Source organism: Balaenoptera musculus, chromosome 16 (genome assembly GCF_009873245.2).
Source record: "Balaenoptera musculus isolate JJ_BM4_2016_0621 chromosome 16, mBalMus1.pri.v3, whole genome shotgun sequence".
NCBI lineage: Eukaryota > Metazoa > Chordata > Mammalia > Artiodactyla > Balaenopteridae > Balaenoptera > Balaenoptera musculus.
The window spans coordinates 30925161-30947878 of NC_045800.1; the positions used below are offsets into that span (position 1 = coordinate 30925161).

The following is a 22718-nucleotide window of genomic DNA, read 5'->3' on the forward strand; positions in this document are numbered from 1 at the left end:
ACTAATGACGTAGATTAGATAGCACTATATGGTTTTCATAATGTGTCAGGCAGTGTTCTAAATGTCTGATGTATATTAATTCAATTAAACCTCACAACAACTTATGATCCCTGTTTTACAAATGAGGAAACCGAGTCACAGAAAAGTTAAGTTGCTAGTCCAAAGTCACAGTGGCGGAGCTGGGATTTGAACCTCTGACACCAGCGTTCTTGGTCATAACCGTCCTGCTGGGCACACGGTGCCCCCATACCCCATTTGCCCAGCGTGACACATTTCCCACTCACACCCCATGGTCTGGCCTCAGATGACAACAATGGAAGCGGTGGAGTCCGCGGAGTCTCTGGCCGCTGTTGCTTACCTGCTGAACCTCGTCCTGAAGCGGTGAGTCCTGGCTCCTTGTAGGGGGAAGAAGGGAGTGGGGGTGGAAGGGAGGAAGAGGATCAGGGAATTATTAAAAGGAACAAAAAGATGCTAAGTATCAGGTGGCATTCTACTGGCTCAGGCTCCAGGGTGGCCTGGGATGTTACGGGACAGAGTGTGAGTGCTGGTGCCCGGGCAGGGGCAGCCCTGTGCAGCGAGTGGGGCAGCAGGGACAGGGTGGAGTGTTGAGCCACGATGTCTGGGCATCTGCAGCCGGGGGGCAGGTGGGGAGAGGACTTGGGGGAGTTTATAAGGGCCCATCTGGTGGGTAGTGGAGAGCGGGTGGTGGAGAAGGTGGGGCAGGCAGGGAGCTCAGGTGCCACGGAAACGCACTGAACCGGGCGTCAGGAAGGGTGGGCTCGCTGAGTGACTGGGCCAGCGCTGCCCCGCTCTGTCCAGCTTCTCCTCCAGACCTGCTGCTCTCGGAGGCCCCTCTGGTCTTCTGACCTTCTTTCTTCTCTTCCTGCAGCGTGCCCAGCCCTGTGCTCATTAAGAAGTTCTCTGATACCTCCAAAGCCTTCATGGATATCATGTCAGCCCAGGCCAGCAGTGGCTCCACCTCTGCCCTCCGATGGGTCAGTGTTTGGGTCTCGGTGTCCCCCTGCCGTCTTCCAGAGCCCATCTGATTTGGCTACAGCTTGGACACTCCCTGGGAGGGGTATAGGCACTCTGTGGGCCCTCAGAAAGCCCTTTGGCATTTTCTGGAGTTGGTGAGAAGCCGGGCTCTTTCCCACCTGGGTGAAGCGGGTGGAGCTGAGAGACTGCCTCTCCTCTGAAGGTCCTCTCCTGCCTGGCCACCCTTCTGCGGAAGCAGGACCTGGAGGCCTGGAGCTACCCCGTGACCCTGCAGGTGTACCATGGGCTGCTGAGCTTCACTGTGCACACCAAGCCCAAGGTGAGGCCGTGGGGCACCAGGACGTGGGAGGGGGCAGCCACTCTAGTAACCGGGCTGGGCCCGGCCTGCTGAGTGGACTGGGGAGCTCGCCCTGAGCGCTGGGCTCTTGTCCGGAGGCTCTCCTCCTGCCTGAAGCCCTATCTGCTAGCTCCTCCTACAGGAGGGAGGGTCACGGTCAGGCCCATTTGAGTCTCTGCTGCCTCATTGGTCAGTGACGTGTTTAGTTACAGTGGCAGGAGAGGGGGCTGGAGGGGGGCTTTGGAGTCACACAGACTGAGTTGAATACTGGACTCACTGGTTGTGCTGTGACCTTGAGCAAGTTACTTAACCTCTCTGAGTCTTGGTTTTTAAGCTGTAAAATAGGGATGATAATAACGACTTTGCTGCAAGGTCACGGCGACACTCTGGTGTTCCCCACAGGCCTGGCGCAGGTCCTGGCTTGTCGTAGGTGCCCAGTAAGTTGTGCTTGGCCACTCTGCTTCCTTCTGAAATTTAGGGCGGGGAACATGTAACAGTCATAAGAGTCACTCCCTGTGCTAAGCACTCTGATCCCAGGCAGGCATGCCTCCTTCCCTGTGTATCCCTGCGGTGGTTCCCTCACTTGCTTCAGGTCTCTGCTGAAACGTCCTGTCACTGAAGTGACACTTTCCTGATCGCCGTGTAAAAAGTAACAGCCCCTGTTTTATTGTCTGCAAAGTACTTTTACCTTCTGGTGTACATTTCTTTATTTCCTACCTCCCAATGAGTTGTTGGTTCACTGCTGAACTGGTGGACATTCCATATTGCTGGATGATTGCATGAATGAAGGAATCCGTGTTGTAAAGATGAGACACTGAAGCTCAGAGACTAAGTGGTCTGGTTTGCTCAAGGCCAGTTGGTGAGTTAGCAGGAGAGAATGGAAAGCGAGGTCTGTCTTACTCAGCAGCCCGGGAGTCCACACACACGCAGCCCCAGGCGTGGCCTTGGCCCTGTAGGAGGTGTGCGATCGATGCTCGCTGCTGGTGGTCATGAGAACCACACACACTGCTGGTTGAACACTGACCCGGCCCTGTCCCCCTTCCTTGCCCCTCAGATCCGGAAGGCTGCCCAGCATGGAGTGTGCTCCGTCCTCAAGGGCAGTGAATTCATGTTTGGTGAAAAGGCCCCTGCCCATCACCCTGCTTCCATGTCCACCGCCAAGTTCTGCATCCAGGAGATCGAGAAGTCTGGAGGTGGGGAAACGCAGTTGAGAGTGGGCGGCGGGGGACAGGGCCTGCTGCAGAGAGTGGGCTGGAGTCTCAGCTGCCCCCTGTCCACCAGGCTCCAAGGAGGCCACCACCACGCTGCACATGCTGACCCTGCTGAAGGACCTGCTGCCCTGCTTCCCGGATGGCCTGGTGAAGAGCTGCAGTGAGACTCTCCTCCGGGTCATGACCTTGAGCCACGTGGTGAGCTCAGGCCCCAGCGCGTGGGGGCGCGCCGAGGAGGAGGGAGGGCAGAGCTTCAGACCCCAGGCCCGTGGTGTTGGCACTCGGGAAACTCACTGTTCAGGCCAAAAGCGGGGGCTGGGATCTCCCGGCCCCCCGCGCTGCTCTTAGCTACACCCGGGGACAGCGTCGCATCCCCGGTGTCAGACAGACTGGGCATCTTCAGTTGGGAGATGAGGTGAGGGAGAGGATGGAACCATGGCGGGGCTGGTAAAGCGTCAGTCCTCCCCCTACCTTGAGCTCTACCCCAGCCACAGGCACGGTTATTTCTCTCTCTCTCTTTTTTTTTTTTTTTTTCTTACTTAATAACGTCAGTATGACAACTTTAAAGATACATAAAAACGATCCCTTGCATTTGATATGCTAGCACAATTCTGTTAGTCTCTATATATTCTCTTATACTGTTTGTTCACATACGTATTTTAAAGCATTTGTTATATAAATAACCTGATTGTTGTTTAAAAGGAAAAAAAAAAAACATTCTGAAGTATATAAAGTAAAAAATAGAAGTTCTCTTTTTCCCTCCAAGTCTCATTTCCTAAGATAAATAGTACAGACAACTTGCTGTGTATCCTTTCAGACATTTTCTTTTTAGGTAAGCAAACACATGAAAACGTGAAAATACAGCTGTAATTATAGTATGCCAACCATTTGTAGCCTGCTTTTTTAGCCCATTATGTTAAAAAAACATTTTGTTCACATTTCTCCATTGTCCTTGTTTAAATCATTTTTTTTCCTGGTGGCTGCCAAGACTTACTAAAGCAACAGTCCCCTGAGTGTCCAGGTGTAGGAGGCATGTTTGAGGTTCAGGGGGCCCAAGTCCCCCCAAGCCCACCAGCTGCAGTGGGATATTGAGGAGCCCAGGGCCACCGTGAGCTTTGCGGTGGGTTCCCCACTAAGCCTCCGTGTCCTCTCCAGCTGGTGACAGCCTGTGCCATGCAGGCCTTTCACAGCCTCTTCCATGCCAAGCCCAGCCCGGGTACCCTGCCAGCAGAGCTCAACGCCCAGATCATCACGGTGAGGCCTGATGGGGGGATGGGGGACATGGCTGTGCTGGGGGGCGGCCCTGTTACTTGTCTGCAGAGCGAGGTTGGATGGGCTGGGTTGGGCCGCCCCAGCGTAGGAGTCAGGCAGATGGGCAGCCAGGAGACTGGCCACCAAAGCCACATCAGTGTCCACGGGAGCCGGGGGGCCTGACTCTTGACTTCGTGGTAGTTAACGTAATAAACCATTCAGCGTGGTCTCATGGTATTAACAGGTACCTTGAACAAAGGTTCTCAGTGTTAGGGATCTCTGGGTGGATTTGGGGAAGGGGGCACAACCCCCCCCCCCCCAAATTGCAAAATGTGTGTGTATGCTCACGTGCATTTTTCCGGAGAAGGGTTCTGGCTTTTGTCAGGTTCACAAAGGGTTGTGTGACCCAAGTTATTCTTGACTGCTCCTAGAGATTTTTTTCCCATAGAAGCAGAAGCGGAAGGGCTTCATTGAGCAGGGAAAGGAAGGCCAAGGGGGCTGTGAGTGCAGGGGGCCCCGTGTGCAGGCCCTGGGACAGGACAGTCACGGGGACGTGCTGTTGCCTAGGGATGGGAAGGGGTCCTGTCATTGGGCTGCTGCTGAACACACTTGCTCAGTCACCTGCTTATTCCCTGTCCCGCCTCTAGGCCTTGTATGACTACGTTCCCAGCGAGAATGACTTACAACCCCTGCTGGCCTGGCTGAAAGTCATGGAGAAAGCCCACATCAACCTGGTTAGGTAGGGATGCGGTGGAGGGCGGTCCCTTGGCCTCCAGCCAGGCCCCCTGCCCTGCGGTACAGATGGGAGGGACATGAGCCGGAAGCTGGAGGGGGTTCGGCTTTCTGGGCGGGGGGTGGCGGTCCCAGTTTCTGTTTTGTGTCTCCGTCATAACAGTCACTCTTATAGTAGCCACTAGATGGCTCCACTTTTCCCGAATAAGGCTGAGAATGAAATAGAATATCAGTTGGTGATTGCATTTTGCCTGGAGGCAGGGTCTCTGAGTCCCCCGAAGCTTGACCACCGTGTCATCCTCCCCTCCGCTGAAGGCTTCCCGTCGGCTTGCTGTCCCCCAGGCACCGTGCTGGGTGCTTTGCATCCATGTTTCATCTCACTGATCACACCACCCCACGAAGAAGGTCTTAGCCCACTTCATAAACCAGAAAGTAAAGCACTGCGAGTTAGCTAGTCATGCAGCTGCAAGGGAGAAAAGCCAGGTCCCCAGTGCAGGTCTGCCAGGCCCGTGTCTTTTTTTCTGCACCAAATCACCTTTTACCTGGAGGTGCCAGCAAATGGCCAAATCATTTTGTTCTCCACTTCTCAGGGTTTATCCTGCAGGAGGACTCCCACAGTTGTAGGATGTTTGTTGTAGCACTATAGGTAATGGCAAAAACACCTAGGAGCAACCTAGATGTGGCCCCGGGGGGGACTGGTTAAATGCAAACAGTGGAATACTAGGCAGCTGTTAGAAATAATTGAGGTAAATGTGTGCATGCTGATGTGGGAAGACCTCCAAGATATACTGAGCAAAAGCAAGGTGCATAATTATCTGTATTCTCGAGCCAAACTACCGGGCTGTGAATCCTGACCACCCCCACCCCCCACTAGCTGGGTGGCCTTGGGCAAGTTATTCAACTTCTTCAAGCCTCAGTTTCCTCATCTATAAAATGGGAATTGTAATAGGATTTAATCTCAGTTGTAAGGTTTTTGTTTGTTTTTGTTTTTTGCAAGGTTTAAATGAATTAATGCTTATTGTTACACCAGTGCTTGGTATGTGATAATTGTTACATAAATGTTAGCAATTGTTATTGTTTTGTGTGTTTGTATATGCATAAAAACTTCAAAGAGTATTTGAGAAACTTAAGCTTGAATTTCCCCTGGGAAGTGCATCCGAGAGTCAGCCTGGGAGAAAGGTATGGTGAGGAAGGCATGCTCTTCGTTTTATACCCTGGAGACCTGTTTGCATTTTTGTACCACATGTAGTTGTCACCTGCATGACGGCACTTTTTGCAGTTGCCCACCAGCAGGGCCCTGTAGAGCCCCGCAGATCTGTGACTGCCGTCAGACCTGGGCCATCTGAGTCCCCGAGGCCCAGGGCCAGGCCCCACAGAAGCCTTTTGTGTTGACAGGCGGCATCGGGACCTGGGGCTGGGCCACCTCCCTCGCTTTTTTGGAACTGCAACGACCTGCCTCCTCTCCCCCCACTCGCAGGTGGTGACAGCTGCCACCCAGTGCCTTCAGGTACCTCAGCCCCCCAGGCCAGCTTTAGCAAGGGAAACAGAGAGCCTTAGAAGCTCCCAGAGCTCACCGCAGGCCTCCAGCTGCGTCCTGGGGAGGAAGTTCTCAGGGTGGGGGTGAGCTTCCTAGAAGCTTCAGGAAGCAGTCACCTGGGAAGGCTGAGTGGCACTGGGGGGCTGTCTTGGGCCCAAACAGCTGTGGCCGCTTTTTGCAGGAGATCCTGAAGGAGTGTGTCGCTCCCCACATGGCTGACATCGGCTCCGTGACCTCCTCGGCCTCAGGCCCTGCCCAGTATGTCGCCAAGATGTTCAGGTGAGAACACAGCTTCTGCGTGAGGAGGGAATAAGGTGCGCCTGTAGAAAGTTCCTCATGATGACTGGTACTCCTCTTGTCACTGTGGTGGGCCTTGCACACGCTGCCAGAGCAGCTGCTGTCGGTTTGAGCACTGGCCACACTCCAGGTGCCGTAGTGTCATGCTCATGAGTGTGGACTTGGGGGCCCGTCATCTGGGGCTAGTTCCTCCACCTCTCAACACCTCAGGGTCCGCATCAGTCTAATGGAGGTGTGGATTGAATGAGGTCATATATGTAAAGTTCTCGAAACAGTACCTGGTGTGTAGTTAAATTCTAATAAATAGAAACTACTGGTAGTCCTTACAGTTCTAGGAGATAGGTGCTGGCCCCATTTTACAGACTGGGAAAGCTGAGGTCACTCAACTAGTAAGTGGCAGCCTGACCACAGAGTCCACTCTTACTCATGTGCTGTGCTGCCCTCCATGCCTCCAAGAGAAGCCATTCACAGACACGGCCTCCAACCACCTGGGCCCTTCCAGCCGCCAGTGAGGAGCCTCAGAGCACCAAGAGGCTGGGATCTTTGGTGTTTCCTCTGGGTCTGTCTGCTCAGCTCCAAGGTGTGATGCTTTGGGTTCTGTTCCTTGTGAGGACATAGGCCTGTTTCTTCTGGATACACCTGGAATGAAGTTTTTGGAAAACTGAGGAATAGAGCTGCTCCACCCCCAGCTCACCCCTTTCCCCACACTAACCCCTGTTGGCCATTCTTGCCTGAAGCCTCTGGGGCTCGACTTCAAGAGATGAGCTGACCACAGCGTGCATGGGCCGGAAGGGGCTAGCAGCCGGCCGGGCTTCCCCACTGCTGTGGCTTTCCTCCCTCTGCCCAGGCCACCTGTACCTACCCCATCTTCCCACCTCTAGTCAGACCGAGAAAGCATGGGACAGTGACAACACGGGCTTTGGAGGCCCAGTTTGGCCACTAGCAGAGTGACGCTGCTGGGTTACTTAGTCCCTCTGAGCCTCAGTTTCCCCATCTGAGGATGGAACAAATAACCTAGCTCACAGCTTTTTTTTTGAAGTGTGAGGATTATATAAATGAAACTCTTAGCACAGGGGGGACTTGGTAAACACTAGCTCTCCCCCTTGGCCTTTCCTGGGGCCTCACTCTTGCCGTGGTCTGTAGTTCCTGGTGCCGGCCATGGACTTCCACGGCCCTGACTGCCCACTCCCTTGGCAGGGCAGTGGAGGAGGGCCTGACGTACAGATTCCACGCATCATGGAGCTCCGTGCTGCAGCTGCTGTGTGTCTTCTTCGAGGCGTGTGGGAGACAGGCCCATCCTGTGATGAGGAAGGTGACTGGGGCAGCGGCTGGGCCGGGGCAGGAGGTGGTGCTGGGGCTGCTAGAGGGGCACGTGTCTCCGTTACCTCTGCACTTTACTCCCCCACTGCCAGGGTTCACTGCGGGTGCCCAGTACTGTGTCCCCAGGAAGGCGACTGGGAGGAACGAGAAGAGGGCTGAAACCACCCCTCACCCCCCACCGCCTAACGCCTTCTCACTAGTCTTAGCTGGAGTTGATGGTTTTGAAACTCACAGGGAACCAGTGTGATTCTCCTTCACCCCTATCTATTATCTTTTAATTTTTAATTCTCTAAATTTTCTGTAACAAGTGAGCATAGTATTTTAAGCAGCCTTAGGTCCCAGGGAGGTTACCAAAGCCCAGAGTAAACCATTTAAGGCTCAGGGATCACCCGGAGATCCTCCCCAGCTCCAGGAGCAGGTGGGAGCCTGAGGACAGGCCACAGACCCCTCTCCAGTAGGCGGAGCAGCTCCCGGCCTCGTGGGGCCTTCCCCAAGGGTACGGCCGTCATTGAGAGGCCTGGCCCGGGCCCTGCTAGATTAGGTTGGCAACACCTGGCTCCTGTGAGAGGTCCTCAAGGAATGAGGCTCGCAGAGGGGTTCTGCGGGGCTGTAGTGAACCAGAGGGGGCAGCTCTGGTCTCGAGGGGCAGCTGCTCCGCAGTGCCTGCTAATTTATACTAATTGTACTGTGGGTCTGCGTTTCCCATACCTTCCCAGTTTTCAAGATAAACCGGAAATCTACATTTGTATATGAAATCTCCTGATTTTTACACATTACTAACAAATACAGAATTTCTTTTTAAATCCTGGGGCATTGAGGAGGGCTCAGACACATCCAAGGGTTGAATTTGGTTAATGGTCTGTGACCTCCGGCGAGAGCATAACCTGACCCCACGCCCCTGACCTCGTCCTCTTGGAGACTTCGGCCCAGCCTCAGCCCCGGGTGCCTGCGCTGCAGGCCCGTCTTAATGTCTGACCCGCGTCTCTTTGCTCCAGTGCCTCCAGTCCCTGTGTGACCTGCGCCTCTCCCCCTACTCCCCCCACGCGGCAGCTGTGGACCGCGCAGTGGGCGCTGCCGTGGCCAGCATGGGCCCCGAGGTGGTTTTAGAGGCTGTGCCTTTGGAAATTGATGGCTCTGAGTAAGTGCAGCCCTGCTTGGCTTCCATTCCAGCCCCAGGAGAGCCACGGGGCTTGTTCTCCGCTGGGAGGGTGTCCACACCCTCGGCTGACGCCTCCGTGTGCCGTGCGGGTCAGTGGGGGCGGCCAGAGCAGGACCTGTGCTGTTCCTCGGCTCCTTGGGGAGACAGCTCCAGGCCGTCACCCCTTCCTCACCGCGCCTCCCCTCCCTCCTCCCAGGGAGACTCTGGATTTCCCCCGGAGCTGGTTGCTGCCCGTCGTCCGAGACCACGTCCGGGAAACTCGACTTGGTTTCTTCACCGCTTACTTCCTACCTCTGGCTACCACCCTGAAGAGGAAAGGTACGGGCCCACCACAGTCCTGGGGCCTCACTGGAAGGGTCGGGAAGGGCTCCTGGTCCAGCACCCCAGCCTTAGGACGTTCGGCAGCCTCCCTGGGCCAAGCAGGTGGTCAGCCAGTGCTTGAGCGCCGTCATCAGCGGGGTCCGAGGCGTGCCCAGGCACCCCTGCCCCGAGGCAGGCAGACAGGGGCCTTTTCTCCCACCAGAGGAATAATTAGACAGGTACACACCTATTTATATATACAAAGATGTTCCAAGTAAAAATCCCGACACAGCCCACACATCCCTCAGTGGGGCTCCAGTGAAGTCAGTCATAATAAAGCCCCACCGTGGGACACAGAAGGAAAGAGACCGACAGGGGAATGGACATGTTTAGTCCATGGTGAGCTGAGCAGATTAGATTGAAATCTCAGCTCAGCTGCTCCACAGTTTGGTGACTTCGGGCAAGTTTATTCATCTCCCCTGGGTCTGCTCGTCATCTGTAAAATGAGGACGATAATTGCGATGGTGTGAGGATTAAATGAAATAATCATGTAAGTGCACATTACACAGGCTGCCATGTAGAAACTGCTTGATAAATGCTACCAGCTTTATTCCCAAGTAAAACCAGGTTTCAGAACAATATATTTATAAGACAGTCCTTTTTACGTCTTTAAAAGTGTGCACGTGCTTGGAGAAATATAAGGTCAGAAATGGGGAGGAAGATTTGGGGGGGAGATTGTGGGGAGATATCGCTTTCTGTTTTACATAGGTCTTTTCATTTTTTTAGAACAAACAAGTGTTTGTTTAATAATAAGTGTTATGTTTCGTCTGTGGAGCAGGGGAATCGCCCATATTCCTGTCCTCGTCATTGGGCTTTTGGTTTGGGTAAAAATGAGGCCTGTCAGTCAGGAGTGTGCCCAGGGTCACACTGTGTCCTGTGTCACTCTAGCAATGGACCTGGCCCAGGCAGGCAGCACAGTGGAGTCCAAGATCTACGACACGCTCCAGTGGCAGGTAAGGGGTCAGCTGGGGGGCGTGGGGAGGACAGGCGGGCACAGGTTGCTGGGCGTCACTCTCCTCTATCATCCCCTCCCTCCCCAGATCTGGACCCTCCTGCCTGGGTTCTGCACGAGGCCCACGGACGTGGCCACCGCCTTCAAAGGGCTGGCGCGGACGCTGGGCACGGCCATCAGCGAGCGCCCAGACCTGAGGGTCACTGTGTGCCAGGCCCTGCGCACCCTCATCACCAAGGGCTGTGAGGCGGGTACGTGTGGGCTCTGCGGTCGGGGCTGGAGGAAGATGGCTGTGATGGTGCGAGTCCCCTGACCCTGCCTGTCCAGCTCATTGCCTGAGCCACCGCTGATCCTTGTCAAGGACCTGAGTGTCCGCTGGGGACCCGAGGAGTTAGTACGACGCTGAGAACGGCCCCTTCTCTTCCTTTACTCTCAGTGTGCTGACAGCTGCTGGGAGTCGTCCAGCCTTTACGTGGGGCTAGCGCTTGGCTGGCCCCATAGACCGTGGTGGCCCCTCGTCCTCTGTGCTCTGGCTTCAGCCTCTCCTGTCCCAGAAAAGCCCCAAACCCATGATCCTGTCACAGGTCCCCCAAAAGAATGCCTCTGGGCTGCAACCACAGTGGCCTTTGAGGCAGGGTCATCTCCTGGCCCTTTTGTGCAAACTTTGGTCCTCCTGCCAGAGGCTGACCGTGCTGAAGTGAGCCGCTTTGCAAAGAACTTTCTGCCGATCCTGTTCAACCTGTACGGGCAGCCCGTTGCAGCTGGAGACACCCCAGCCCCTCGCCGGGCCGTGCTGGAAACCATCAAAACTTACCTCACCATTACTGAGCCTCAGGTGAGCTAGCTGGTAGAGGAGGGGGAGGAACAGTCTCTGGTGGGTGAGTGTTGGGTTGGGGTGTTGGAAAGGTCAAGACCCTACCCGCCATGGCTCACTTGGCCCTCTGCCCCCAGAAGAACAGGGGACCACATGCCAGCAGTAGGCTGGACTCGAGGCTCCTCAAAAGGGAGGAGAGGAGGGGGAAGAGACGAGGATGCAATTCTGGGACCTGCTGCTGCTCTGTATTTTCTCTTGAACAACTCCCTCCTTATCCCTTTGGGCTGCCAGTTGGCGAATGGTTTCCTGGAAAAAGCCAGTGAGAAGGTGCTGGACCCTGCTAGCTCTGACTTCACCAGGTAAGTGCCCCACTTGAGCTGGGGCAGCCCAGGGAGCTAGAGAGTACGTCTAGCAGAAGCTCTGTGTTTCTGTCTGGAATTATTTAGGAAAGTCTTGAGATATTCAATGTCCCAGCTCTACCATGAGACCTGACCAGTTCCTCCATCCTGGAGCACCATTGTAGTCTGCTAGGGAAGGGTGAGGACCCTGGAGACATGCTGCCCGGATTCAAATCCCAGCTCTGCCCCTTATAAGCTGTGACCTTGGTTGAGTTATTTATCTACTCTAGTCTGTGCCCTCATCTGTAAAATGGGCATGATGATAATACCTGCAATAGAGTTGCTGTGAGGATTGACGGGGTTAAGACATGTAAAGCGCTGGGAACAGTGCTGGTACCTTATGAGTGCTGAGTTAGGTTACAGGCAGTGATTATTGTTCATGGGCTCCTTCGAGGCCCCTTGTCCTCCTCACCCTGACCTTTCCCACCTCCCCCGTACCCAGTAGACATGAGGACACTGAGAGTCCATGCCCTTCCCCAGCCTCCACTAAGCTTCTCCTTGGTCTCCTGTCGCTGAGCAGATTGTCCGTCCTGGACCTGGTCGTGGCCTTGGCTCCCCACGCTGATGAAGCCGCCATCAGCCAGCTGTACTCCACCATCCGGCCCTACCTAGAGGTGAGCCGTGGAGGCCAGGAGCCCCACACAACCACACTTGGCGGGGGCGGGGGCCCTGTCTCCATGCCTTGCCGCTGCCCAAGATCGGGTTTTAATCTGCTTTCTCATGGCACGGCTGCCCTTCGTATCTGTCTAGCCCTGTACTCTGTCATGTAGGTGCCAGAGTGACAGAAATGCACGGCCATGCTTGGGCCTCACCTGCTAAGACGCCTCTTGCAGAGCCGAGGCCTGACTCACTCACTAGGCCCATCCCCGCCTGGCCTGATCTTCATCCTACCCAGCCTCATCCCCCTGCTGCCACTCCGGGCTCATTAGGCTGCTTTTAAGGGTTCCAGATATAACAGCCCCTCTGTGCCTTTGCACGTGCTGGGTCCCCTGCCTGACATGCTCGCCCCTGCCCGCTGTGGCTAACCGCCAGGCAAACGTCAGGCCAGCGTGACCTTCTGAAAACTGTCACCACTGCAACAGTGTAATAAGCAGTCACCCAACAGCGTGAGAAGTGCTCTGGTGGAACGTGCAGGCAGACACACAAGTCCAGGGCAGAGTCACCTAACCTCGGGAGAGGTGTCCCATGGGGGAGCGGAAGGGATGGAGGGCTGGGTAGGCTTCACTCCCCTCAGCGTCCCCTGCCCGGCCCAGAGTTAGCCTCTCACTAACCTGTGTTCTCCCTGCCCTCCCACTGGATGTCACGAGCTCCAGAGGGCAGGGCCAGCTTCTCTGAGTCCCCACCAGGGCCAGTCACAGCTCACGTGGCTGCTCTGTGGATGTTATTGGACTGGGTGAGGGTGGGGGGCCCCCTAGCCCCGTCTCTCACCCACCCCTGTCTACCATACGCCCTCCCAGAGCAAGGCCCATGGGGTACAGAAGAAGGCCTACCGCGTGCTGGAGGAGGTGTGCGCCAGCCCCCAGGGCCCTGGCGCCCGCTTCGTGCAGAGCCACCTGGACGACCTGAAGAAGACCCTTCTGGACTCGCTACGGAGCACCTCCTCGCCCGCCAAGAGGGTGCGGACTCCAGGGGCCCCGCTCTGCCCGAGGGGGGACGAGCGACACCGGGAGTGGACCAGCGTGGAGACGCTTAGGGACTTCAGGGGCGGAGGTGGCATTGAGGGTCCTGACTGTTGTCCCCCTGTCCCGCAGCCGCGTTTGAAGTGCCTCATACATATCGTGAGGAAGCTCTCAGCCGAGCACGAGGAGTTCATCAGTGCCCTCGTCCCGGAGGTGAGGGGTGCAGGAGGGGGGCGTGTTGTGATTTGGGGTTCCTTGGAATGTGGCTCCTGAAGGCCTACCAGGATCAGGGGAGGGCAGTATGGGGAGTGGAGGTGGGCTGGATTCACTGCCTGGGAGCATGAGCGCCCTTACCTGTCCACTCTGCCTCAGGCTGCCAACCCTGGGGTGGCCGGCTCGGGGAGCCCGTGCTAACGGGGCTGTCTGGGCAGGTGATCCTCTGCACCAAGGAGGTGTCGGTGGGAGCTCGGAAGAATGCTTTTGCGCTGCTGGTGGAGATGGGCCACGCCTTCCTTCGGTTTGGGCCAAACCCGGCAGGTGAGGCCCGGGTGGCATGGGGCTGGGGTGGACGCTGTGCTCCCAGCCTGGGTGAGGAGGCATCCCGCAGCCGCCCGTCGGAGAGGAAAGATAGGGGGAGCTGCCTAGCCCTGGCCCTGGGCGGGCTGCTCCTCTCTGGCTGGAGCCCCCCTTCCCGTTGGGCCCGCGATACAGCGTGCACAGTGGGCTCTGCCCTGGGCAACTCCTCCTGCTCTCCGCCCTCCCAGAGGCCCTGCAGCGCTACCTCGTCCTGATCTACCCTGGTCTCGTGGGCGCTGTGACCATGGTCAGCTGCAGTATCCTGGCCCTGACCCACCTCCTTTTCCAGTTTAAAGGTAAACGCTATTTCCTTGAAGGCCTGGGAAGCCCTCGGGGTAGGAAAATGCCCAGGAGGTCAGGACAGGGTGGCTACCGAAACAGGGAAAGGTCCTGGGAGGGAGGACGAAGAGCTGGAACCAGGCCTGACCGCCTCCCGCCTCCTCTCCTGCCCAGCTCGGCTTTCCTCATCCCATAGCTGCCCGCATCCCACTGTCAGAGTGGGTCGGAGGAGGTTAGGTCCCATGCCTAGATTTTAGTCCCGGTTCTGCCTCTTACCAGCCATGTGACACCTTGAACAAACTTAGGAACCTCCTGGAACCTTACTCTCTCATCTCTAAAATGGGGGAGAAAACCAGCACCTGTTCACAGGGTGGCTGAAGGACTAGAGGAGATGCTGGCAGAAAGTGACTAGACGCGTGCCAGGCACTTGGAAGTGTCCCCCAGGTGTCAGCTCCCACTCTTGTGATGCGGCAGGGGTCTTGGGTCTGGGTGGGGTTCCAGGTGTCTCTGACGGTGGCCCTCTGGCCACCACAGGTCTGATGGGGACCAGCACGATGGAGCAGCTGCTGGAGAATGTGTGCCTGCTCCTGGCCTCCCGTACCCGCGATGTGGTCAGATCAGCACTGGGCTTCATCAAGGTGGCAGTGGTCGTCATGGACGTGGCACATCTGGCCAAGCACGTGCAGCTGGTGGTGAGTGTCCCCTTCCCCTCGGCCAGTGGCATCGTGGCCCGAGAGCTGCCGGCAGAGACCCAGTGAGCCTTGAGGCCAGCCAGCTTCAAACACTTTTCTAGCTACACGTTGTCTTGTGCAGCAGAAGGTCATGCAGGAGCCCTGGAAGGGACCAGTGGTGGAGGTAAAGGGGCACAGCACTCAGGCTGCCACTTGTCACCCCCCACGGCCCCTCCACAGCAGCAGGGGCTCTGCAGGGCAGGGACCAGTGGGTAGGGCCACCCCTTGTTTTACGGATCGCAAACTGAGGCCAGAGATTTTCCCAGGTCACAGTGCTAGTGAGAGCAGTCCTGGGAACAGAACTGCGACTCTGGGCTCTCCCTCGGAAGGGACCCAAACCTCCCTTTTTATTTTCCCTCTTGCACTGTGACCTTCTGGGTTTGAGAAGGCTTCTCTGGATGCCCCTGCTGGGCTGCAGAAGGGCCTGAAGAGCCCTCTGGTATTGGGTCCCTGGCCCCCTCCTGCTGGGCATAAGGCGTGCAGCAAGCTGGGACTGTCCTCTGAGCCCCCCGTCCACTGCACCCGCCGCCTCAGTTTCCCACTTCCAGCTGGGTTGAATCGCATCAGGGCTCTAGGTCCCTCTTGCCTGTCATCTTTGCATCTGGCCTTGGGTTGGGTCAAAGCGAGAAGGGGCAGATGAGAGTCAGGATGCCTGCCCCTGCCTGCCAAACCCTGCCGCCTAACTGGGGCCAGCGATGGGGAGGACGGCCTGAGCGGTGACCTGTCCTGGAGTGACTAGGGTTTATACAAGCCTTCAAAGGATCGAGGGGGCCCTGCACCACCAGCCTCACTGAGGGACACTGCAGATGATACCTGCAGGCCACACGTTTCTCACGAAGGCTGGAGAGCGGTCCAGCCAGAGATTCATGCAGGGCGGTAGGAGGGACTCGTGAAACCAGGAGAAACCCGTGGTGTGGGGGGCAGACTGGGTGGGGCGCGCATCCTCCCCCTGAAGCCCCGCTGCTCTGCCCCGCAGATGGGAGCCATCGGGAAGCTCTCGGACGACATGCGGCGGCACTTCCGCATGAAGCTTCGGAACCTGTTCACCAAGTTCATCCGCAAGTTCGGGTCTGTGCCCTGACTGGGAAGGAGTAGGGGAGGAGTCGAGGGGTTTCCAGTCCCACCAGGACCGCTGCTGAGAAGGGGCCAGGCTGGGGGGCTGGACGGGCTCTGGCTGGACACCTCGCTCTGGATAGCGCTCTCTGGCCCGGGCACCTCACCGGCCCATCTCTACGCCCTCAGGTTCGAGCTGGTGAGGAAGCTCCTGCCAGAGGAATACCAGAAAGTCCTGGTAAACATCCGGAAAGCAGAGGCCCGGGCCAAGAAACACCGGGCCCTGAACCAGGCCGCCGTGGAAGAGGAGGAGGAGGAGGAGGAGGAGGAGCCCGTCCAGGGCAAAGGCGACAGGTGAGACCCGTGGCGGGATGCTGGGGACCTGGTCTCCCCCAACCCGAAGCCTGCCCAGGCCGTGCCCAGCTGCCCTACCTCTCCTGGAGCGCCCTGACTTGGGGCTTGTCTGTCCTTAGCATCGAGGAGATCTTGGCTGACTCAGAGGATGAGGAGGACGAGGAGGAGGAGAGGAGCCGGGGCAAGGAGCAGCAGAGGCTGGCCCGCCACAGGAGCCGAGCGTGGCTGAAGGAGGGTGGCGGGGACGAGCCCCTCAACTTCTTGGACCCCAAGGTGGCCCAGCGAGTCCTGGGTGAGCAAGAAGCGGCTGGCCCATGGGCACAGAGGACAAGCTTGCCTTGGGCCAGGTTTAGGAGTGGCGTGGCCTCTGGGGAGGCCAGTGGGCACCCCGGCCTCCCACACATGCACATCATAGTGCTGCGGGCACTCATCCAAGTCACAGACCTGGGCTTGTCGGTTATGATGAGGGTGTGAGCGGGCTAGGACTGGCCTTCCACCTCCTCACCTCCCGACTCTGCCCCACCAGCCACCCAGCCTGGGCCGGGTCGGGGCAAGAAGAAGGACCACGGCTTCAAGGTGAGCGCCGACGGCCGGCTGATCATCCGTGAGGAGGAGGATGACAACGCCAAGCTGGAGGAAGAGGAAGGCGCTAAAGGTGGGGCCACCTGCCCAGTCAGGAGCTGCAGCCGGCCTGGGCCAGGGCTGCACTTGCTTGCTCCTTCATCCGCTCATTTGTTTGTTCACTCATTCACTCAGTGACCATTTTGGGGGGAAACATAGGTAAAAAAAGATATAAGGAGCTTGTGTCTCAGGCAAGTTTCTCAAATTTTTTGAGTTTCTCAAACTTTTTTGACCACATTGAGAAATCTTTTCATGGTGTAACCCAGCCATATATACAGTACTTCCATAATTCAAACAAAACTTTCAAAAGGCAGTAGTACTTCCTCTTACCGTCTGTGATACACTCTGTTAATCTCTCTTCTATTGTATTCTGTTCTGGTTATTCACTTGTCCTCCTCCTTTTTGAAAATTTTTGTGTTTTTTTATTCCAAGTGTAAACTTGGCTGAGGCCTGGAAGCTCATTTATTGGTGAAAAGAGCCAGACTCTCCCGAGTCATTGTCTCCTGTTGTCCAGGGGCCGCTCAGGTGTAACATCTCCAAGTCCTGTTTCGTCTTTCCCGTTCCCTCTGCACGTATCTCTGTGTTCACGTATCTCTGTACCTATCTTGTAAGATCACAAAAGCCTGGGTCTTCTAAATTTTATGTCTTCCTCTTTATTTTGGTTCTCACTGCCTGCTCACTGCTGCCCCTGCAACCCGACTTACCGGTTGTGTGACTGTGGACAGTCATTTAACCTCTCTGTGCCTCAGTTTCCTCACTCCAAAGTGGGTGTAATACCAATGCCTACTTCAGAGGGTTGTTGTGAAGATGAAATGGTGACCTGAACAGCGTATAGACGTGCTGGGGGTAAATGTGGTGACACTGTTTCCTGATCTGGCCTCGTCATTGCCCCCTTCTCACCCTCAGTGTATCCTGTCTCCTTGCTCCCTTCTTGCGCATGGAACCCTGACGCTAAAAATGCCCACCCGCCCCCTGCCCCCCACCTTCCCAGCCCCTCTCCACTCTTTCAGATCCAGTGCAAGTCCTGCTTTGTGGCCTTTCCACAGGCCCTTGGCTTCAGCCGTGTTCCCTCGGAACTCCCGACAAGCCCAGGGACTGCCAGGCTTCCGTACTTAGTCACACGCTTCTTATGACGTTTGGTTGTTGATTGACTTCACTTCAGTTTGTCTTCCCTCCAGCTGATCAGTTTCAAAGTTCTTTTTTTTTTAAATATACTGGTAGCTTTTTTTAAAAAATGGTAAAATATACATAACATGTAATTTACTATCTTGGAACCATTTTTAAGTGTATGGTTCACCAGTGTGAAATACATTCACATTGTTGTACCACCTATCTCCAGAACTCTTCATCTTGCACAACTGAAACTCTGTACGCATTAAACAGCAATTCCCCATTTCCCCCTCCTCCGGCCCCTGACAGCCACCATTCTGCTTTCTGTCTGTATGGATATGAATTTGAATATGAGTCGAGGTTCCTCATATAAGTGGAATCATTCAGTATTTGTGCTTTTGTGTCTGGTTTATTTCACTTAGCATAATGTCCTCAAGGTTTATCCGTGTTGTAGCTTGTGTCAGAATTTCCTTCCTTTTTAAGGCTTGCCTTATTCTGTTGTATATCTAGACCACATTTTGTTTGTCCATCATCCATCAGTGGACATTTGGGTTGCTTCCACTTTTTTTTGTTTTTCTTTCTTCCACTTTTTGACTATTGTGAATAGTGCTGCTATGAACATAAATATACAAATACCTCTTCAAGATCCTGCTTTCAGTTCATTTGGGTATATGCCCAGAAGTGGAATTGCTGGATCATATGGTAGTTCTGTCTTTAATTTTTTGAGGAACTGCCCTACTGTTTTCCATGGTGGCTGCACTATTTTACATTCCCACCAGCAGGACACAAGGGTTTCAATTTCTCCACACCCTCTCCAACCCTTGCTGTTTTCTGTTTCATTGATAGTAGCCATCCTAATGTATGTAAAGTGGTATCTCATGGTAGTTTTGTTTGCATTTCCCTAATGATTAGTGATGTTTAGCGTCTTTTCATGTTTTTTGTCTATCTTTTTGGAGAAGTGTCTACTCAAGTCCTTTGCCCATTTTTGAATTGGGTTTTTTTTTGTTGTTTTTTTTTAACATTTTTATTGGAGTATAATTGCTTTACATTGTTGTGTTAGTGTCTGCTGTATAACAAAGTGAATCAGCAATATGTATACATATGTCGCCATATCCCCTCCCTCTTGCGTCTCAGGTTGTTTCTTTTTGTTGTTGAGTTGTAGGAGTTCTTTCTTTATTCTGGATATTAACTTTTTATCAGATGTATGATTTGTAAATACTTTCTCCTATCCTGTAGGCTGCGTTTTCATCCTGTTGATGTGTCCTTTGACATACACAAGTTTAACATTTTTTTTTTAAATTTTATTTATTTATTTATTTATGGCTGTGTTGGGTCTTCGTTTCTGTGGGAGGGCTTTCTCTAGTTGCGGCAAGTGGGGGCCACTCTTCATCGCGGTGCGCGGGCCTCTCACTATCGCGGCCTCTCTTGTTACGGAGCACAGGCTCTAGACGCGCAGGCTCAGTAATTGTGGCTCACGGGCCTAGTTGCTCTGTGGCATGTGGGATCTTCCCAAACCAGGGCTCGAACCCGTTTCCCCTGCATTGGCAGGCAGACTCTCAACCACTGCGCCACCAGGGAAGCCCCAAGTTTAACATTTTTAACGGAGTCTAATTTATCTATCTTTTGTTTATCTATCTTTTGAAAGTATTTTGCAAATACCTTCTCCTATCCTGTAGGCTGCCTTTTCATCCTGTTGGTGTGTCCTTTGACATACACAAGTTTAACGTTTTTAATGGAGTCTAATCTATGTATCTTTCGTTTATCTACCTTTTGTTGCCTATGCTTTTTGTTGGTTGATACTTCTTTATATCGCCACACAATGCCTAGCACAGATGCGGGGAAAGGTTTTTAAGCAGGGGAATAGGGCAGTCTTCCCAGCAAAGTGGAGTGTATGTGGGGCTGCGGGAATGCCTGGCTCCCCAGGAAACCTGGGGCTTTCTTAGAGTCTCAACAAAAGCTGTATTCACTTTAGAAGTCAGGTCACCGCTTCCTTGAGGGGCTGTCGTCCTTGGGGCCCAGGATGGGAAGGAGGAAGGGGCAGGGTCCAGGGGTCTCATCTTCCACAAGATTGGTCTTCTGGGGCTGGAGTTGGCAGCCCTTGCACCCTGATGAGCCGGGAGGAGGCAGGTTGAAATTTGTGTGGGCTTCGGGAGGACAGGGGCGCTCCCTGAGTGTTCACAGGTCTCTCTTCTTTTTGGCTCCAGGGGAGGATGAAGAGATGGCTGACCTGATGGAAGACGTGGGCGTCAGGAGTGTGAGTAATTCCTGCTGCTGGAGGGCCGGGGCCCTTAGACCGCTCCCACACTCACTTGCCCTGCTTCCTCACTGCTCAGTGGAGCCTCGGGGTGGCACACAGCAGGCAGTCCGGGGCTTGCAGTGTCACGGCTGACCCCTCTGTGGGGCGCGGAGGGGGCTTGGCTCCCTCTGAAGCACCCAGTGCCTCCTTCCGTGTTGGCTGCGTTGTCCAGCTGAAGGAAGAAAGAGACGGTCCCTTGTCTCTCCACCGAGGGCATGTGCTGTGCAGGCAGCAGGGGCAACAGCCGGCCTGCGTGCTGCGGGGGGGCCGGCTCCACCTGGGGGAGGGGCACCCACCCCTGAGGAGTGCCGAGGGCCCCATGTGTCGCCTCACTAATCCTCCCAGGAGGTGGGGACTCTTTATCATCCGCAGCCTGCCCGAGGCCACAGGGGTTGTTAAAAGTGCATGTCTCTGGCCCCAGGCTGAACTCAAATCCCAGCTTGTATGTAAAGCGTATGGCACTTAGCGGCGCTAGGGAAGTGGTGGCTGTTCATCGTTGTCATCATCATCATCATCATTACATTTTCCCTGGAAATCTTCTGGCCGAAGCCTGCCTGATTCCTTGAGCACATCCTCACAGGTGGCTTTGCAGTCCCTCTGCAGCCTACCCTTGTTCCTGGCCGGGGGAACTGACAGCGGCTGTGGAAGGATGGCCCCCAGGTCAGCAGAGCAGGGCTGGGGCACCTTGTCTCACGGCACCGAGAGGGTCCCAGGGTGGCCACGCTCCCGGTTGGCTCATGGCAGCCATCACCCGCCATTGGGATCCCCGGCGGCTTTTTTGCATAACAGTTGCTTAGTCTCACTCCTCTGCCCTCAGTTGTGGGAGCATAAAATGCCAGGGTGCAACTGACAGCTGCAGTTGCCAGTGGGCAGAACTGTTGCCAGGTGCCAGCTGAACCAAGAACAAACTGAGCCATCACCTCCATGATGCAGCCGAAGCCACATTTCCAGCCGGTTTCTGTTTCTCCACAAGGAGCCCCCTCTGCTGGGTCTCAACTAGCAAAACTGGGTGTCCTGGTTCCGCAGACACACTTGTGTGTGCTGCAGCCTCGTTCCCTTTACCTGGCACACCTTCCCTTCTATCTGACCCCTAAGCCAGTGAATGCCCCTCAGGTGCCTTGGGTCCCTGGGGAGCTTGAGCCTCAGGAATCTGTAGTTTGAACAGGCTTCCCGGGCAGTGTGGGAGAGACACTGTGGGGCAGCCAGCCCTGCGAGCTCAGGTCTCCCCACACAACGGCCCTCCGCCTTGCCTGGTTGTCAGTTTTCCGGGCTCAGATCTCCTGGTGGGCTGGGCTGCTGTCAGGCCCACCTCTCCCTCTTGGAGCTCCCAGCACGGTGCCTGGCAGGTAGCATTTGCCTCGTGCTTACAACTCCGGGGACGGTAGCATTGTTGAGCGACTGTGATGACTGACTTGAGCAGGGGTCTCCCACCTGCCTGAGGGCCCCGGGAGCACAGGAAGTGGGTCTTGTCCCCTGTACCCCCAGGGCCTGGCACTTAGTCAGAGATCAGTGAGTCTGACTAATGGGGAGGGTGCGTCTTCATGTGAGACGAAGTACCGGTAAAGCTGTTCTCCCTAAAGAGGCTGAGGACCTCATTACCCCCGTTAGGAAGGCTGGGCTAAACTGAGGTCAAGGTGCCCAGACAGGCAGCTGTAGCCCTGTTGGGGGAGTTCATGTGGAGAGGCCTAGCCGTGGAGCAGCCGACCTGAGCTCTGCAGTGAGGACCTGGGCTGGAGGCCGCGCCTGTGCTGCCTAGCAGTGTGGCCTTGCCTGGTTACTTGCCCTTTCTGAGCTTTAGTGCCCTCATCTGTATGGGGGATTGAGTGCTTGGCAGAGAACCTTTTCTACTAACGCAGGTTGTGATTGCTTTTGCGGCTACCATTAGTGAGGATCATCATGTCCTCTTGTTTATGAACTTTGCTTGTTCCCTCTTTATAGAAAAAGCACCAGAAGCTCAAGCAGAAAGAGGCTGACGATGAGGAGCTGGAGATGCCCCCTCAGTACCAAGGTGAGGCTTCCTCTCGTCTCTCTTGGAGCAGGTTCCCTGTCACTGGCACTAGGCAGGGTGTGTTGCAGGCAGAGCCAAGAGGTTGCATGGCCTGGTTGTACTCAGTTGGCACCAGCAAAGATTAGCTGATAAGTCCCATAAGACTGGGCTGGGGACCCAGGGGGTCTGTGGGTGAGGGAGAGCCTGGGGGTTAGGAGATCTGTGCACAGAACCCCCAACCCTTCTGGGGAGCCCCTGAGCCCCATCTCTTCCCCACCCACCCAAGCTTTCCTGAGGCTTGCAGCCCACCCTTCTCCTGGGAGATGTCTGCCTCTCTTTGCTGGCTTTGAGTCAGGCCAGATTTGATCTATGTTGAGGGTGGCAGTTGGGAGGGCTGCCCAGGGAGTTCCCCTGTACAGTTGTTTCTGGGCTCCCAGGCTGTTCCTTTCCCCAGAGTAGCTGCTAGAGGTACCAAGGTGGCTGCCCGAAGCCAGGAGAGGCCTCTGTTGCCTCACCTTTGCCTCCTTTCCCCCGAGGCAGCCCCCGCAGGGCCCCTGCCCCCAGGCCCTCGAAGCAGAGCCCCTGCTCTGCATCTGGAGGTCCAGGGGCTCCTGCGGGAGGTCCCTGATCCCAGTAGCAGGTATGCTCTCAGAGCCCCACGGCATCCTCACCCAGCTGGAGTGCCTCAGGGCTCCTTCTCGTTCTGTGGCCCCCCAGGCCATGGCCCA

At 55.5% G+C, this 22718-nt stretch overlaps 1 protein-coding gene across 2 annotated transcripts in view; it reads left to right on the forward strand.

Moving 5' to 3' along the window:
* Positions 1–22718, forward strand: part of RRP12 (ribosomal RNA processing 12 homolog) — a 28797-nt gene that overhangs the window by 3781 nt on the left and 2298 nt on the right. The window contains exons 4-31 of one of the 2 annotated variants that reach the window (XM_036829321.1): positions 305–381; positions 890–995; positions 1199–1315; positions 2388–2526; positions 2615–2742; positions 3700–3798; positions 4443–4534; positions 5923–6034; positions 6246–6343; positions 7559–7673; positions 8677–8819; positions 9037–9158; positions 10089–10153; positions 10241–10403; positions 10833–10987; positions 11258–11325; positions 11885–11978; positions 12822–12980; positions 13116–13196; positions 13415–13520; positions 13748–13855; positions 14373–14530; positions 15546–15637; positions 15812–15976; positions 16096–16268; positions 16503–16631; positions 19912–19961; positions 21942–22011. In XM_036829321.1, coding sequence (XP_036685216.1) covers positions 305–381; positions 890–995; positions 1199–1315; positions 2388–2526; positions 2615–2742; positions 3700–3798; positions 4443–4534; positions 5923–6034; positions 6246–6343; positions 7559–7673; positions 8677–8819; positions 9037–9158; positions 10089–10153; positions 10241–10403; positions 10833–10987; positions 11258–11325; positions 11885–11978; positions 12822–12980; positions 13116–13196; positions 13415–13520; positions 13748–13855; positions 14373–14530; positions 15546–15637; positions 15812–15976; positions 16096–16268; positions 16503–16631; positions 19912–19961; positions 21942–22011 — 3184 coding nt within the window. The remainder of the gene's footprint in view (positions 1–304; positions 382–889; positions 996–1198; positions 1316–2387; positions 2527–2614; positions 2743–3699; positions 3799–4442; positions 4535–5922; positions 6035–6245; positions 6344–7558; positions 7674–8676; positions 8820–9036; positions 9159–10088; positions 10154–10240; positions 10404–10832; positions 10988–11257; positions 11326–11884; positions 11979–12821; positions 12981–13115; positions 13197–13414; positions 13521–13747; positions 13856–14372; positions 14531–15545; positions 15638–15811; positions 15977–16095; positions 16269–16502; positions 16632–19911; positions 19962–21941; positions 22012–22718) is intronic. The other variant, XM_036829322.1, reaches the window with a different exon arrangement.